The sequence below is a fragment of the Chelmon rostratus genome, chromosome 23, assembly GCF_017976325.1.
Source record: "Chelmon rostratus isolate fCheRos1 chromosome 23, fCheRos1.pri, whole genome shotgun sequence".
Classification (NCBI taxonomy): Eukaryota; Metazoa; Chordata; class Actinopteri; order Chaetodontiformes; family Chaetodontidae; genus Chelmon; species Chelmon rostratus.
Window position 1 is genome coordinate 6,835,574 of NC_055680.1, and position 15,844 is coordinate 6,851,417.

Sequence of the window (15,844 nt, forward strand, 5' to 3'; positions counted from 1 at the left end):
ACAAAGCATCTGTTTTAAATGTGATATTTGTTAGTCTGCAATTTATTCACTTGTGAAGATTTTTTTTAAGTTAACCCTTTTTTATAGACCATTTTCACGGAAGATATGTGAACTTGCAGATAAAGCACAGGTGTAATTAATAACATTGAGGATGGATCAATTCCATGAAGTGTCCCTGTGAGCCATGTCAATGACCTGCATGCACAATATAAGGAAATGGAATACAGATGTAATTAATGTTATTAGTTCCACCTGTAGCTTTCCTGCAATAAACGCCAAAATGTCTGCCATGAAAAAGGCTTATTGTCCAAGTGATATTAATTCCTCCATTAGAATTTGCATGCTGTTTTCATTACTTTTGTGCCATCTTCTGGTTCATTGCAGTATGACAGCTGCATTCATATGAAAGCATAAGCGAGAGTGGGTCTGCACTTCGTGAAATATATTCTGTTGTAACTGCACGGCGGTTAATGTAGCAGCACAGTGCTGCTGAGCATCAGTAGGGCAGTGGCTGCATCACATTGTGCTGATACCTCCAGACCCCAGAGTAACTATTTCTCAGGAGGAGTAAAGGGACAAAGTTGGATCCTTGTGTTGATGTTTAGTTTATAATGTGTCTATCACAGCACAGAGGCCCACAATCACACTGTCTTTTTAAAATTCAACTTCAAGATTGCTTGTAATCAAGTAGGCAAACAATATTGCCAAAGATATTGTAAAAGATTTACACTGTAAGAATAATTCAGAATGAAAGGAAAACGACTGCAAATACGTTACAAACTATTACATCAGACTGTGTTACTTTATAAGGTAGTCACTGTAATTTGCATTTAAGGTTTATTGTTTTGTTATTATTTAACTGTTTTTCTAATATTTTCTAGTTATTATAGTCTAATCCCTGTATTCATTGTAATACATGTGTAATCAGTCAGTACATTATATTATAATGTCATTGAAATACGTAGATGCGCGGTATTTGTACTAAATCCATGCTATTGGTTAATGCCTTGATGCCTCTGATGCCTTCTAGCAATAAACTGGATTGTGATTGGTTTGCTAGCTCTGTTTCAGCATTGTGATTGGACAAGCGACGTTGTGGGGATGGTCGATCCTATTGGCCACCGCAGCCGCAGGATTCGGCGCTGATTGGCTGGGTTTTCGGGTTGTAGAGTCCGGCAAAGTGTCGAACTGAAGGTAGAAGTGAAGAGGAAGTACTTTTTAATGATGGAAATCTAACGAATCACACTTTCTACAGGCGAGCAGAGGGAGCAGGTGAGCAGGCTGTTCTGGTCACCGGCTTGTCCGGTGGACGGAAGGTTATCTGTTTACAAACAGCATCGCCCGCCTGCACGGCCGAATAACGTTACTTGTTAATCCGTGTGCAGTTGGGAGACAGGGTCAGTGTGAAAGCTACTCTGGCGATGCTTCTGTGTACTTATTGACATTTTAACGCTGGCGTATTGTTTGCTACGAAACACCTGATACGTTTAGAGGAAATATCTGTCAAAAGAATAAGTTGAATAGTCTGACATTGTGATGAGCAGGCAGTCATTCCCTCGCTGTGTGGTTTCAATTGTTAGCTAGTGTTGCACTTGACTTCACTGTGGTTTATTTGCCGCTAATTTGACGTGAAATGCGACAACGAAGGTCGGTTAATTTATTTGGGGTTTTAAGTAAATACACTGACAGTGAAACCGGCTTCGGACTCAGTTCGTGTGTTGATTTTAGACTGAATACCGCCGTCGGCTCCAAACGTTTACCATCTTACTGTATGACATCACGGAAGCTACCAGTGGTCAAGTTCGCCGAGTTGAAACCGGACGTTCGTGGAGGTAACAAAATAAAAGCGCTGCTAATGGATAGAGCCAGACGTTGGAGGAAATAAACAGTTTATAATACGCTTGTAATTATTTTCTTGAAAACGTCCCCGAAGCCGCGTTAGGGATATTATTTTGTATTTCCTCGCATCTTTTTTTTTGCTTTTAATGTAGAAAAATCGGGCAATTTCCGGTGTTGTGCTGTGTTTTTCCAGCTGGCTTGACAGAGATGCGGAAGCCATACGGTAGCTCGCTGTCCCGCGGGCTTCCCACTGCTGTCCTGTTCAAATCCCTTTTCAATGAAACCACCCGCAAGTCTCTGCTTTGCCATCAGAATAGTGTCTTTTATTCCTTTGTCTTCTTTCTGTGTTCTATTTTGTGACTTACTGTTATCGCAACTCAGCTACAGTGTTGTTATTCATCAGTATCACCCATATTGAGCAAAATTAGCACGCCTACTTCAACACATAAGAAACTGCCGTGTGCAGTACAGGTGGAACCTATAATGCAAGTGTGAAAATAAAAAATAAAATAGCAAATATGAAATAATGCCCAAAGTTGTGTTTTAAATCTGAGTAAATGCATAATCAGTAGTTTATTCATAAAATGTTTTGCTTTCCTTTTACCAAATACTGCACTTATTTTTCAAATCAGGACATGATGCAAAACAAAAAACAGGTCTGAACATATGATTCAAATCAATTAGGCTTTGTTATTCTAAAAGAGTTTGGAGGACTCTTCAAATAATAACACACACTGTGGTTTGTGTTTATGTTTTTCAGCCAGCCATGCCCGCCCAACCCCCTGTGAGGGAGCCGGAGGAGGAGATGGAGGCAGAAGGAGAGTCGCAGCTCCCTGAGGCCAACGGAGAGGTGGAGCAACCGAGAGAGAACGAGAGAGGAGGAGAGGAGACGATGGAGGAGAGCACGGAGGAGAGGGACAGCGACTTGGACGAGAGTGAAGAGGAGGAGGAGGAGGAGGAGGAGGAAGAGGAGAGTTCAGGTAAAATCTTAGTGCTCAGCTAAATTGTCGCCAGACTTGTATGCAAGGAGAGGTGATGATACTGTGTTTTGCACTGTGAAGAGATGGATGATGAAGACTGTGAGCGGAGGAGAGGAGAATGCCTCGATGAGATGCTGGATCTGGAAAAACAATTTCAGGAGCTCAAAGAGAAGTAAGTTGAAACAGGAGGGCAGGGACGAAACTGAGATAACCTCGGCCATACGAGGAGTGGAGGGCAAAACGAGGGAGAGGACTGACTTCACCGCATGATTGCAGGTTGTTTCGGGAGCGGCTGAACCAGGTGAAAGTGAAGCTGGACGAGGTGCTGACAGGAAAGGCCGGCGAGTACAGAGAACCACTGGCTGCACTGCAGAGCAGCATGCAGATACGAACACAAGTGGCTGGTAAGTAAAATGGCAGATGCTGCAAGAGGCTTTGACCACAGAAGCATGATGTTCAAATTTCAAGTTCAAACTATTGGGTAGTTTGACATGCACCCTGCACACTAGACCATAAACATCTGAAGAATTAAGTAGGATGTGGTACAATTAGCAGATTAGTCTATAATAGTGTGATACAACTTCCGGCCATTGGGTGGAGCTGATTAACAGACATTAATCTCTAAGTTTGATTTGGTTGGTGTAATAATGTAGATCTGAAAGTAAATGGATAGAGATAAGATGACAGTGACATTTTATATCAAGCTTGCTGTGTAAAGATAAATGATGAGTATCCTAGAGGTGATAGATGTTGTGAAATCCTAATTTGGTAGTTTAAGGTAAAGATAAGAAAATAAAATCGATTTGGACGTGACAGCAAAGTTAGCAGCGTGCTACAGTGCACATGCCAGCACACAGAGGACTCAATCTCTTATTCCTACACCTATAAAAGTGTCTTGTCTTTCTTATTCAGCCAGTTGATCATTTCTTTGGCTGTGTTCAAGTGGATTACAACATGTTGCGCCCTCTTCTTCTGCCATGGTAAAATTGTTTTGCAACTAGGGGAAATGGCGCCACCTATTGCTTATCTTGAAGACCAAACTCCTATTAATCACATAATATCGGAGGGAAACAAACATTCTTCTGTCTGTAACATCCTCTTTGTGTACAGGAGTGTACAGAGAGCTGTGTCTGCAGGTGATCAAACACAAGCACGAGTGTGAACTACAAGGAGCAAGGCAGCACCTGGAGGTAATGCACACACACACACACACACACACTTAGGCCAATGTTCCTGCACAAAATTACTACAAAACTGTGCACTTACACATGTGTGTATGTGTTACAGAGTGAGAGGACGTTGCTGTTCGATGCCATGAAGACAGAACTGCTGGAAAAGATCAGAAGGCTAGAGGAGGACAGACAGAACATCGACCTCACCTCAGGTACAGATGAGTTCCTAATCTTGTGTCAGCGGAAATTAGCCTAAATCTAAACAGCGCAGTGTTAGGTGATGAATGCTATATTTTCTCATTCCAGAGTGGGGCGACGAGATGAGGAGCAAGAAGTGCAAGAGGAAGAACCTGCTGGGACGGTCGGAGAGGAAAAAGAAAGTAGCTCTGGTTTCAGGTAAAACTTCATCCCTGTTAATTTGTCATCTGCCTTCGTTCACCTTTGCTGTTAACAGCCTGACAGATAATTAAATATCCTCCGTGTTGTCTGTGGCAGGGCCTTTCATTGTCTACATGTTGAGAGACATCGACATCCTTGAAGACTGGACTGCGATCAAGAAGGTAAAATAAAAATGGAGTAGCTACCTTTTCAATTTAGCTCCCAAATTTGTGATTGTGGCAACACTACACACACCCTAACAAATAAAGCAGCTAAATGCATCACGGTCACAGATAGATTTTCATAACTTAAGTCTCTGTGTGCTTTTCAGGCAAAGGCAGCACTGTCGCCACTGAAAAAGAAAGCTGATAGTAAGTGTACACACCTGAATACACGTCCAAACAGCAGACTATTGGGAGATTTCTTTCTGTAAGTCATTCTCATTTTGTCTTTCAGAGCGGTGATAGTAGGAGAAGCTTTTTTGAAGACCAGTGGCAAAGAAACCAACATTAACACACACACACACTTCTACTAACGGTTATGGTGTTGTCTCCTTTGACTAGGGTTGGACCGATGTAAAAATATTGAAATCAGTTTAATATTAAGCCAAAGACTGGATCGGCAATGCCAAATTTTACCACTAGGTGTCGCACAGGACTCAGCTGCTCCCGAGTGCAACACAATGGGGTCCCGTGAATGAGTGCATAAGGGCATGACAAGCGGGACCACTGCGTGACACAATGGGTGCATCCAAAGTCTCTTACTTGACATTTCCTCGCTCCTCGAATGAGCCAGAAGCCGTTCTGATAAGCCGTCTTGCAACCTGTCCCAAAGCTCTTATTCCTGATCTGTGAGGAGCCACGAGCGAGGACGCAATTAAAGACAGATTACAGATTAAACTGCATCGCTCCCAGGTTTTATATTTTACTTATTTTCTAATTCACAATCCACTCACAAATGCTTGTTACTATTTGGTCTGAACAACCGAAGGAGCACAAACAACATTTATTAGAATGATTTTTTTGTGCGTGATCTGTTATTCCCACCATTAACCTTTATTATGGATGTAATTAAAGTGTTCCAGTGTTCACAAGACACCAAAATCACATTCCGGGTTACTGAATAATGACTTTAAATCCAGAACATCCACAAATATGGATTCCAGTAATGAGTGAATATAAACACATTCTGTCAGGAGAAATGGTTCCTGTAATGCAGGTTGTTATTCTTGTTTCTTCTCTCTAAAGATGCATGTGAGGGAAATGTGGATGCAGTTTGACTTAGGATGTACCCAGTGTGTGTTAGGAAGCAGCCTCTGCTTGTCCATGGTAGGTTTTAGACAGAAAAAGGACTCATCGGGAAGCTTTTACTGTATGAGTTGTCGTCAGCTGGGCTGTCTGTCCTCTGCCCCGCCCCCTGTGTGTGGAGGGGCTGAGCCCCGCCCACGATCGACAGGGGAGAAGCTAGGGTGACCAAAACTGAGTCTTACACTGAGCTGAGATGACATGAGTAGACATAAATTAGAACAAACATCATATTGTGTTAATCGCGTTATGATATTGCTGGATTGTTGGATTTACTGCCGCTGGCACAGGTTGCTGATGTAGGCTACTTTTTTAATTTGCCTGAACATCTCTTACTACAAATACCGGTTCAGTAGGTTCACATAAAATCAAACCGGTTTAAGCTCGAACACCAGACCAGACTGGCCAAACCAGAAACCAACCCGACCTTTGACCCCAGCAACCGACCGCCCTACTGCTTGTTTGTTATCTATTGCTATTTAAAATAAGTTCTTAATGATATGACAACCATGTATTTATAGAATGATTTATAATGGTGATTAAAATTTTAATCTTTTGTGACACAAGGCTCGTGTTCCTTTTATGTCTGTGCTCCAGGGTTTTCTGACTGTGTACACAGAAATTGCGAAGAAGACAAAAATTTAGGTAACTGTCAGGTTACTATTTGACATTTTACTGCAGTATAAGAGAATATTAGTGAAACTGTTTGGAAAAGAAATACTGAGATTTTGAAAAAGTTGAGAGCAGTGGCCCTAATACTATATTCTGTGACAGCAGTGCACAATTTTTGCCTTGAGGTAGTATCCGAGTGACGAAAGTTTGTGTCTCAACATTTTTCACCCATCTTTAGGCGCCATCTAGTTTGAACCAGGAGCTGCTGAAGGAGGTACAGTAAACACAGGTGTAAAAACAGGGCTGGAGCCATGATTGTAGAAGAACTGATGAGTCCAAATTCTCCCAGCACAACACCACCCACACAAAAAACCCAGCTCTGTGGATATTAAGTTTTTTCCCACGTATTTACTCACTTGTAGAAGAACTACAAAATAAATAAAATATTGCAGCGAGTGTGTCTGTGCCGAGTTTAGAAATGTGTAACCACACTTGTGACTGTGGCTTGAACCAGCTGCTAACGTTACTCTCTCACTCAGATGCACTTACAGATTGAAATTTGGCTCATATTGAACCCTTACAGTTCTAACAGCCCGCACATGGGTCAATAGAAGACAAACAACCGTTTTTAAGATTGAGGCAACTCACCGATTACGTCTCTCGGTGATCCACAGTTGGATAACACGAACGGTCTGGTAGCATCGACAAAGGTCCAGATGATCCACTGCAGTAGAAATATTTTGCCCAAAACATGAAAATAATCCAAGGAAAGATGTTTTCTTCTTTCAGATCAGCAGCCGACATGCTCATCTTCAGCTTCTCTTCTGTTTACCCCTTGGGCTGTGGTCCCGTTGTGTTGTCCAGCTAATAAGTCCCAGATAAAGTCATCTGCAAGCATCTATTTACAAAAAAAAAACAAAACATTCATGATGTCACCTTTCGAAACAGACCATGCATGTGCTTGTGAGACGATCAACTCTACAGGACCACTCCCCACACTGGCTGCACAGGTGATGTCGCTGCTGTTCCAGCTCCTGAGACACCGATTTATTTTACAGCAGTTGGCTAGTTATCTCTATTGTGTTCAATGAGCATATTTTAAACTAAGCTGTAAAACAACGGCTCACAAGAGCTTTTTGCAGATATACTGCAAACCAATTACAACAACAACAAACATTTGTTGCCAGTTTATGAGCAAATACCGTCTAATATAACAGCAGTTCAATAACGCCTGCTTTCAAGAAGGTTATAAAGTTGTTCTCGAGAGTTATTTCAACACCGTTTTGGAGGCTGTTTGTGTTGCTGTTACATTGTTTTGCATTATGCTTTGAGTTGTTTAGAATATTTAAGTCTACCCTCACTGAAACAAACAGGGAGGACAGAACATTATGAACGACTCTCACTATAATGAGTGCAACGCAGCCAATAGCCAGGGATTATTGTACAGATACAGGATTATGTTGCTTAAGATTGATCTATCTGCACCTCATAAACTGGCACCTGAGCAGCAGCAGCAGAGAAAACACAGGACTCTGCTGAAAGAAGACATCCTGCCAACAGTTCATCATGACTTTAACCGCTCACCCTCAACGGCGTAGCTGACTTCTTGGATGAACAGATGCAGTTTTAAGACCGGTGTGGCTGCGTGCTAGCCCACCTTCCCCACCACGTCCTTCTGCATCACCTTGAAGGCGCAGCTCACCCAGTTACTCACACTGGAATCACAGGGTCGGCATGTACAAAACCTCTAAGAAATGGTCCAAAACTTTGACTTAAAGTTTCGTGAACAGGCTAAAAGTAACTTTTTGCACAGGCTAAGTGTGCTTCTTCAGGGCTGACTGCAGGAATATAATCAGGTCTACCCACAGAGCTCTTCCTCACTGACACAGTCAGCCAATAGCAGGCCTCCAAAGAAGGTATGTCACAGCTGCATCACATCAGTCTTCACAGTGTCATGCACACCTTGTTATGATGAGGAGCAGCCAACATGCATCATGTTCACCATTATATGTGCTTCTATATATTGCACCATGCAAGAAAAAAGCTTCATATTTTATTGGTCATTATTAAATGTGGGGGAAAATATACCTTTGTTTATAATATGATCTAATTCCTCAACAGACTTTGGTTGCTCTTTATCAACTACCTCCTTTACTAACTGATAAGGTGGAGCTATGCTCGAGAATAACAAGAGACAAGAGAGTGTTTGGACAGTGTTTATTTGACATTAGAAGCGAGAAACCACCACCACCACCACCCCTCCTCTTCCTCGTCTCCTCACAGCTGCTTGCTGAGCTTACGCGCCTGCCTCTCCCTGGCTTCGAACGCAGCTTTGGTATCCATCAGCTCGTCCAGCTGCCGGCGGATCCGCGCCATGTCGAGCTGCGAGGCCTCACACTGCTCCCTGAGGGCGGCCGACTCCACCCTCAGCTGTGTGGCGGCCATTGAGAGCTGCTCGCTGCGCTCGCGGCACTGCATCTGCATCCTCTTGGCATCGTTCAGGAGGGACTCCACGCTCACGGCCACCGATTCGCACTGGCTTTCGGACATGTTCTGGGACGGAGACAGAGGCGTGGATGGGGTCAGAGGTCAAAACTGCCACTATGGGGCTGGACTTTATACAGTTATGGGCTCTGGGACATTTCAGCAGTCAGTTGCTTAAAAATCAGAGACTTCAAATATATTTGTCCAGTTGAAAAGTTCTCTTTGATTCACTTTCCAGATTTAAGGCCTCTGCTCTGTTCTCCATAGATTTTGTCTGATTTGGCAATAAATTAGAGCCGTGCTGCCAGAAAAATCAGATAAAGTGAATCAATCACTGGCAGTCAGAAGCCCCGCACAGATCAACAGGTTTAAAACAGAACATTTGATCTGTGGAGAGCGAAGTAGCTTAAAGAGGCTTATCATGGCTTAGCTCAGTCTGCACTGTCCACTGCTCGTCCCTGTGTTTCTCTTTTAGCCCTGTCCTACCATCAGTCTCTCTCAGATATGTCACTGTAGCTCCTTTTTCTAATCAGCAGCCCAATATAACAGCTAAACGGCATGTGAAGAGGTCTTACCGCGGACGTCAGAGTCAGATTTATCACAAGCCTTGTGGTCGTCTTCTGAGATTTGATCTGAAGATTGATGTTCTCCAGAGTGCTCGCTCTTCTTGGTTGCCCGTTGGAGAGACAGAGTTTTTCCTTCCAAATGCCAGCCTGTCCTCCCTGTATTCTTTTATGTCTCTTCGTTCTCCGTCCCCACCCGTCTCCCTCTTTCTGGTCCTGTCTGTCCTTACTGTCTCTCTCTACCTCAGGGCTCAAGGAAGGTCAGGTAATCCAGAGATTAGACCGTTAAGGAAAGAGAAAATGTTGTAGTCACAGGCTCATTCTGTCTGTTTTGATCTGTCAGGCCACCGACGGTGACTCGCTCAGTCATGCTTTCTTCCTTTTCAGGCTGATTTGTTTATTTTTTCTAGAGAAATCTTGTGTCTGATGGCCGAATAATTAGTCTGTATTTGTATTTCTATAATCTAGATAGATAGAGATACTTTATTAATCTCCAAAGAGAAATTTGCAGTTCCAGCAGCTCAAAAGGTGGACACACATGGCATGCAAAATAAGAACAAGAACTACTTTCAAGTAATGAACAACTTACAAGTAGAGATCAACTTTCTAGTATAAACAATATTGCCCTGTAAATGTAGATTTTAGGGTTATTCTGAGGAACAATATCAATGCAATTAAAAAGTCTATATTCATTTTTGGGATTGCTGATGTTGACAGATCTTACCAGGTGTGGTGAAACTGGTTGGATGTTAACTCATGTTATGCTACTTCTGAAGCTATTAATAGGCTGCTGACACAATCAGTCATTGCGTCACTTCATAACTGTGATACAATTATGACAACTTTTTCCAAATTCTCATAAAAATGCCACATTTGTAATAATAATGACAATGAACTGACACAAGACTATACTAATATTAACACATAAAACAACACATTGTAAATGTGTCTCTGGTAAATGTGAGTCTCTGCTCACTATCAACCAGCAGAGGGAGACACAGTTCAACATATCTGCTCCTTTGTCTCCATTCTGTCTGAAACGCATCAGCAGTAAACACATCTGGGCCTTTGTGTTTCCACTCTTTGGTTTATTGGTTTAAAAAGTAGCACCACGTGTCAAGCAGCGTCACTACAAGCCAAGTGGCTGATATCTGATGGCATACACCCTTTACAGGTACATTAACGCCGAAGGTGCAACTGCCCAAACACATACATCAAAGTTAAAATCCATCTGAATTATTCCTAACATAATGTAACATAATGTGAAATAGCAAGTGTTTCTTTGAGCAACAGTTTTGATCACATGTTGAGACTGAACTGTCCAAGATAAAAATGACAAACACTTTAAGACAAAAAAGTCCCAAAAAAAGACAAGTGTCTATGTCAAATAAAATAATTCATCATAAATAATGAGCAGAGAAAACTTACAGAAATAAAACTGCTGGGCACAGCGTAGAAATTCAAAATAACAACTTTTCAAAGGATTAAATCAAACGTTTGAGGACCATGTGGTTTAGTTAATTTGTAAAATGAGTGAAATGTCTTTTACGTAGGAAACATGTGCCAGTTACATCAAAAACAGAACATTTGAGCACTGAAGAAATTTAAAACATGAACGCCTGCAGTAAACATTCCCCAGTTCCTTGGTCATGTAAACAAAATCTAACAGAAACACTTTGTGAGTGAATAAATGCACATGTCTGTGTGATCCAGTGGTCAGACGCTTATAAGGGCTTTTGGCGAGTGAATAAATGCGGGAAATGGAGAAATGTAGGCGAACCACGGACAAACCGCTCAGCGTGCGCGGTTCTTCTCGGTATCGACGGCACTCATTGCACCACCAGACGAGGTGGCCGAGTGGTTAAGGCGATGGACTGCTAATCCATTGTGCTCTGCACGCGTGGGTTCGAATCCCATCCTCGTCGAGGAAAATTTCTTTCTTTTTTATCGATGTACCACAACACCTTAAAGCAAATAAAGGTAACCACAACTTACTGTGATCAGTCTGATCTATTATTTCAGCCTGGATTTACCACCTCATGGCTGTGAGTCTCTGCCAACCGTCAAGTTGCAGTTTGTAGTGAAGGCTTTGAAGGAAGTGTTTTATGGTGTAACGACACATGTAAGTGGATCATTTCCAATGAGAAACATGCTGTCTTCACTTTGAGACTATTTTTACACTGGAGCACAGAGGACTGATAGAGAACTTTATTACATGGTGCAACAACAATCACCTGAAGCTCAATATTAGCAGAACCAATGAGCTTGTGGTGGACTAGTGCTATATGTCAGTGTTTAAGTCCATTGAGATAAAAAAAGAACAGAGTAAAAAATTAGTTAATCCTTGAGTTCAAGAGGACATTTGTGCCGAATTTGAAGTCATTCCCTCAAGGTGTTCCTGTGAAGTCGCCCTCATGAGAATGGGACTGATGGACGGACAACTCAAAAACATAAAGCCTCTGGCCACAGCTGTCAGAACCACAGACGCATAAAAATGTGTTTGTATTCACTGGACGTGCACGCTGAATGTATTCACCCTTTTCCCACATCTACTCCCACATTATCATGTTGTATTTTTGTAGGTCATCTGTGCCACCCCCTCCTCACTGTGGCCTGGCAGGACGGTTAAAAAATGGCTCCGTCTCTGCAGCCGTCACCCCCGGATCACCAAAAAGCCCTCCTGCCGGCCCGCCGTACCCTCCTGCGATCGCGCTCGGGCCTGAACTCTGACGCCTCTGAACGATCACCAGAGCCCCAATGATGAGCCAGAAGAAGAAGTTGACCCACACCGCCGTCTGAGAGGGAGCCACGGGGGAGTCAACACATGACACACAAGACGAGAGTTAAGAGAAAGGTTGTTGCACCCATGTGACTCGACACATAAAATAAACTCAATCAGGTGTACTGACCTCGGCTTTGTACAGACTGTTGTAGAACTTCCCTCCTTTAAGTGGACTGACCCACTGTCTCGCCTGGGCCTCCTCACATCTTGAGAGACAGAAACAGAACGCGTGTTAGAGAGCTGATAGAAGCAGATAATCAAATTTCAACCCTGTCAAACAGGTGCTAACAGTAGCGTACAGGAAATAATTTAACTGCCAAACTTCCTTCAAAATATTAAGCATATCCACTTCAATTCAAATGCTACACAGCACACAATCCAATAGTGACGGATTTCGCTTAAACTTAAAGTTTTGGAGCTTTTTTTTTGACAGAGCAACTGAGAGGATAAGTATTTTTATTAGTGATAAATGGGGCTGTGAAAAAGATGAAAGCACAGAGAGACTCAGAAAAGAAAGGCTAGCAAACAGGAAGTAAAACATCTGGCTTTCAAACGTTCGTTTTAGTTTCATTCACGACTTTTTTCCCGAGAGATCTTGGTTTTGTGTGGAGGTGTCTGTGCACGCCCGTGTCTGTGTCTGCATTGTGTGTAGGTATGTGTGTATGTGTGTGTGTGGCTGTTGCCACCTGGTAATGTTGGGAACGGCCTGTATGACCGAGTTGCAGAGCGAGTCACGGCCGATCTTCAACATGCAGCCCGTGACGAGCAGGAAGAACAGGAAGGCGCCGCACACGGCCATGATCAGGTTCATCCACATGCGCTCCCTGCGGAGAACAGAATAAACACAAAGCGTGAGAACGGCTGCGATTAAAGCGAGGGAAAAGAGAAATGGAAGCGTCAACTGTTATTTCAACCTCTGAACAAATGAGGAAATGATGTCAAACAACTGCATTTAATATATGACTGCGTTACCACGGCATGACCCGGCCCTCAGTCTGATCAGATTTTCTACTCCATGCTGATCTTTTCTGCCTCCCCACCAGTTCTGCAGTGTGCACTGTTCAACCAGCTGATGCCAGCCAGCCTGTAAAACCTGCAATAAAACCTATTGAACCCATCCAGCTAACCTGCACAAAGGAATTTATTAGTCTGAGTTGAGTGTCACCTGACGCTGTTTCACTGTGTTCCACTAACACACTTGCAGTGCACCAACAACAAGCAACGTTACCGTAAGCGCAGCATCACCTTTGCTGTCGATAGTTTGGACAGTTGTCACTGGGAACTTTGACTTGTGCCATATTTAACACTTTGATGAGATTTCCCAGCGTGTGATCAATAAAATTGAGCTTGTATTTTTAACACAAAAGGCAGCCTTGTGTGACTTAACATTTTGTGATGACGCACACATACGCACATCTGCCGTTACCTTCTGATTTCCCCGTCGATGCAGAAACTGTACAGCCAGTACAGAGACAGCGAGAAACACACCACGGCCACCGTGACCGATATGGCCGACACAAAGTAACACAGGGAGGAGGAGCTGGACGACTGCACTCCAATGAGGCTGGCTGTTGCATTGTAGCTGAGGAGTCCATAGAGCATGCACCGACCTCCAAAATTACCCTGAGAGGAAAGAGAGAGACTTGGAATTTCAGTTTCTTTGTGTTATTTAGTTTAATTTACCTGTCTGATTTGTCACATTGTTTCAGTAACTTCCATTTTGTTGTAACTGCGACAACAAAATAGAAGAAATAAGACGCACAAAAGTAAACACAAACACACCTTCACTGAAGCATCTGACTTCCATAAAGCAACCGGAGAGTAATTGGGCACGAGGACCATCTGGTCACATGATGGGAGAACGGTATCTGCACACATGACCGTGTAATTACTCGCGCGCGCGCGCCCCTCCACGCGTGCGCACGCGCGTACGTTCGAACGCCCACACGCTCTAACGTCAAAATAAACGATAGCTTTCAGTGTCTGAGGCTAATGATGCAAACTGAGTGCGGCTAATTACAGGAAGTGGACGCGAGTGAGTGCTTGGTGATGGTGCCAGTGTTCCTGTAATTCTCCCACTGTCTGTTTAATATGAAAAACGCAGTTTTCCTCTCGGATAAAATACAGTGCGGTGTTTTCGACTAATAAAACGGGAGAAATGCGTCAGACTTCCAACAACACAGCTAGCAGGAAACCACGAGAAAGTGAAAGTGCGTGTCTTTCTGTAGCTGCTCGTGCTCTGCTTTTAGCTGTTGTATTCACTGAATTACTGATACGGAACATGTAGAAAAATATGTTGCTGTGCGAAAATTAAAAGCGTAAAAAGCCGTTAAGTTTTGGCAAGTATAATACTCTTTCTAAGACGCAAATTAATTTAAAAGAAGACAAACTACAGCATGGAGCACAAACAAGCGCCACATAAACAATATCTGTAGTGACTTCAAAGTTTCCAGCACACACACACGCGCACCGAAAAAGTGAGTATACCCGGAAGAGGATAAACGTGAAGAAGCGTATAAATTAGGATAGTTAATTAATTTCTGGGTAAAGTCACCTGGACTATGGTGATGGATGCGGCGGTGACAATCCCACAGACGAAACAGCTGGCGTAGAGAGCCAACTCCAGCAGCAGCAGCACCGTCAACGCCATCGTCCCGCGGCCCGGCTCCTGTGTGGGGAGCGTAGACCAGCATAAAGCTGCCACAATTAGATACAAAGCTTCCGGTAAATGTTTCAAAAATAAAATCCAGATGAGGGGCGCATTTCCCTCAACTGCGGTAGTAATGAGTAATGAGCATTTTTGGAAGAATGTGTACAGCAACAGGGCCAACCGGTAACTCAATTCAAATCTCCAACTACGTTTTCACACTGAGACAAAAAATATTCTGAACAGGTGATTTATTTTAAGTGCTTGTTTTACAGTAAGGAGGTCAAGGCCGTATTAACAAAAAGATGAAGAAAAAAATCTTACCGACTTAAACTTTGTCATAAAATAATAATTATAAAATTTTGTCAATAAAGCGAGCAGAAACTCAACTCACCTGCCTGTCGTTTATGTAAGGAAACAAATGCCACGCTTAAACTTTGAAGAGTGCACTATTTGGTTTCCGGCGTTATTTTGGCTGGTTTTTCAGCTCTCTCGCATAGTCCAGTTACCCGAAACGACAATCCTGCATGTAAGAGTCCCTCCTGATTTAACTTTCAGAAAGCTGCTGCTCCTCTTGAGCTCCTCCAGATATGCGCGTCCGCTTATAAATGCGTAAAAAAAGTATGTTTGTCACGCTGACAGGCTGATGAATTTCAACACTGGCTGTCATACAGACCAATTTTCTCCGGGTCAGGAGCTGATTTCAGCTGGTAACGCAGAAAGATAAACTACAAGTGGTGGGAAGCATCAAGATGGGATCAGCTTTTAATTTATATAAGTGGAAAGTTTTAGTGCCATTTAATTCATGATGGTGCATTGCAGTATGCTGATGCTCATCAGAGAGTATTAACAGCGTTATGCAAAAATCAGATTTCTAAAATAGGACATCACATGTGGTTCGTGGGTTCAGGTGACTATAGACTAAGTCAAAGGCATGTCATTGTGGTGTAAGTGCCGCGCTGTGTGTGTGTGTGTGTGTGTGCCTTTGATGGCTGCAAGTGGAATTTCATTCCCAGAATGCTTAATAAACCGTGTGACTTATGTCATATGACCATGCTGTTGTGATATATGTAACACCATTTT

The 15,844-nt window shown here is 43.0% G+C and overlaps 2 protein-coding genes and 1 non-coding gene across 3 annotated transcripts; 2 read left to right on the forward strand and 1 right to left on the reverse strand.

The window, feature by feature from the left end:
• Positions 1–1,149: 1,149 nt before the first annotated feature.
• brms1 (BRMS1 transcriptional repressor and anoikis regulator) lies at positions 1,150–6,234 on the forward strand. The gene is made up of 10 exons (XM_041965126.1): positions 1,150–1,272; positions 2,600–2,819; positions 2,901–2,991; positions 3,096–3,223; positions 3,930–4,009; positions 4,107–4,203; positions 4,298–4,387; positions 4,487–4,551; positions 4,701–4,740; positions 4,826–6,234. The coding sequence occupies exons 2-10, from the start codon at positions 2,606–2,608 to the stop codon at positions 4,831–4,833; spliced, it is 813 nt and encodes a 270-aa protein (XP_041821060.1). The 5' UTR covers positions 1,150–1,272; positions 2,600–2,605; the 3' UTR covers positions 4,834–6,234.
• Positions 6,235–11,175: 4,941 nt separating this feature from the next.
• On the forward strand, positions 11,176–11,257 carry trnas-gcu. Its single transcript has one exon. It is a non-coding gene; the product is annotated as a tRNA-Ser (tRNA).
• A 268-nt stretch (positions 11,258–11,525) lies between these two features.
• tmem179ba (transmembrane protein 179Ba) lies at positions 11,526–14,793 on the reverse strand. The gene is made up of 5 exons (XM_041965262.1): positions 14,669–14,793; positions 13,541–13,737; positions 12,801–12,938; positions 12,242–12,320; positions 11,526–12,127 (listed from the first exon to the last, which is right to left on the reverse strand). Exons 1-5 carry the CDS (start codon positions 14,762–14,764, stop codon positions 11,936–11,938), a joined length of 702 nt encoding a protein of 233 aa, XP_041821196.1. The 5' UTR covers positions 14,765–14,793; the 3' UTR covers positions 11,526–11,935.
• Between the last annotated feature and the right edge of the window lie 1,051 nt (positions 14,794–15,844).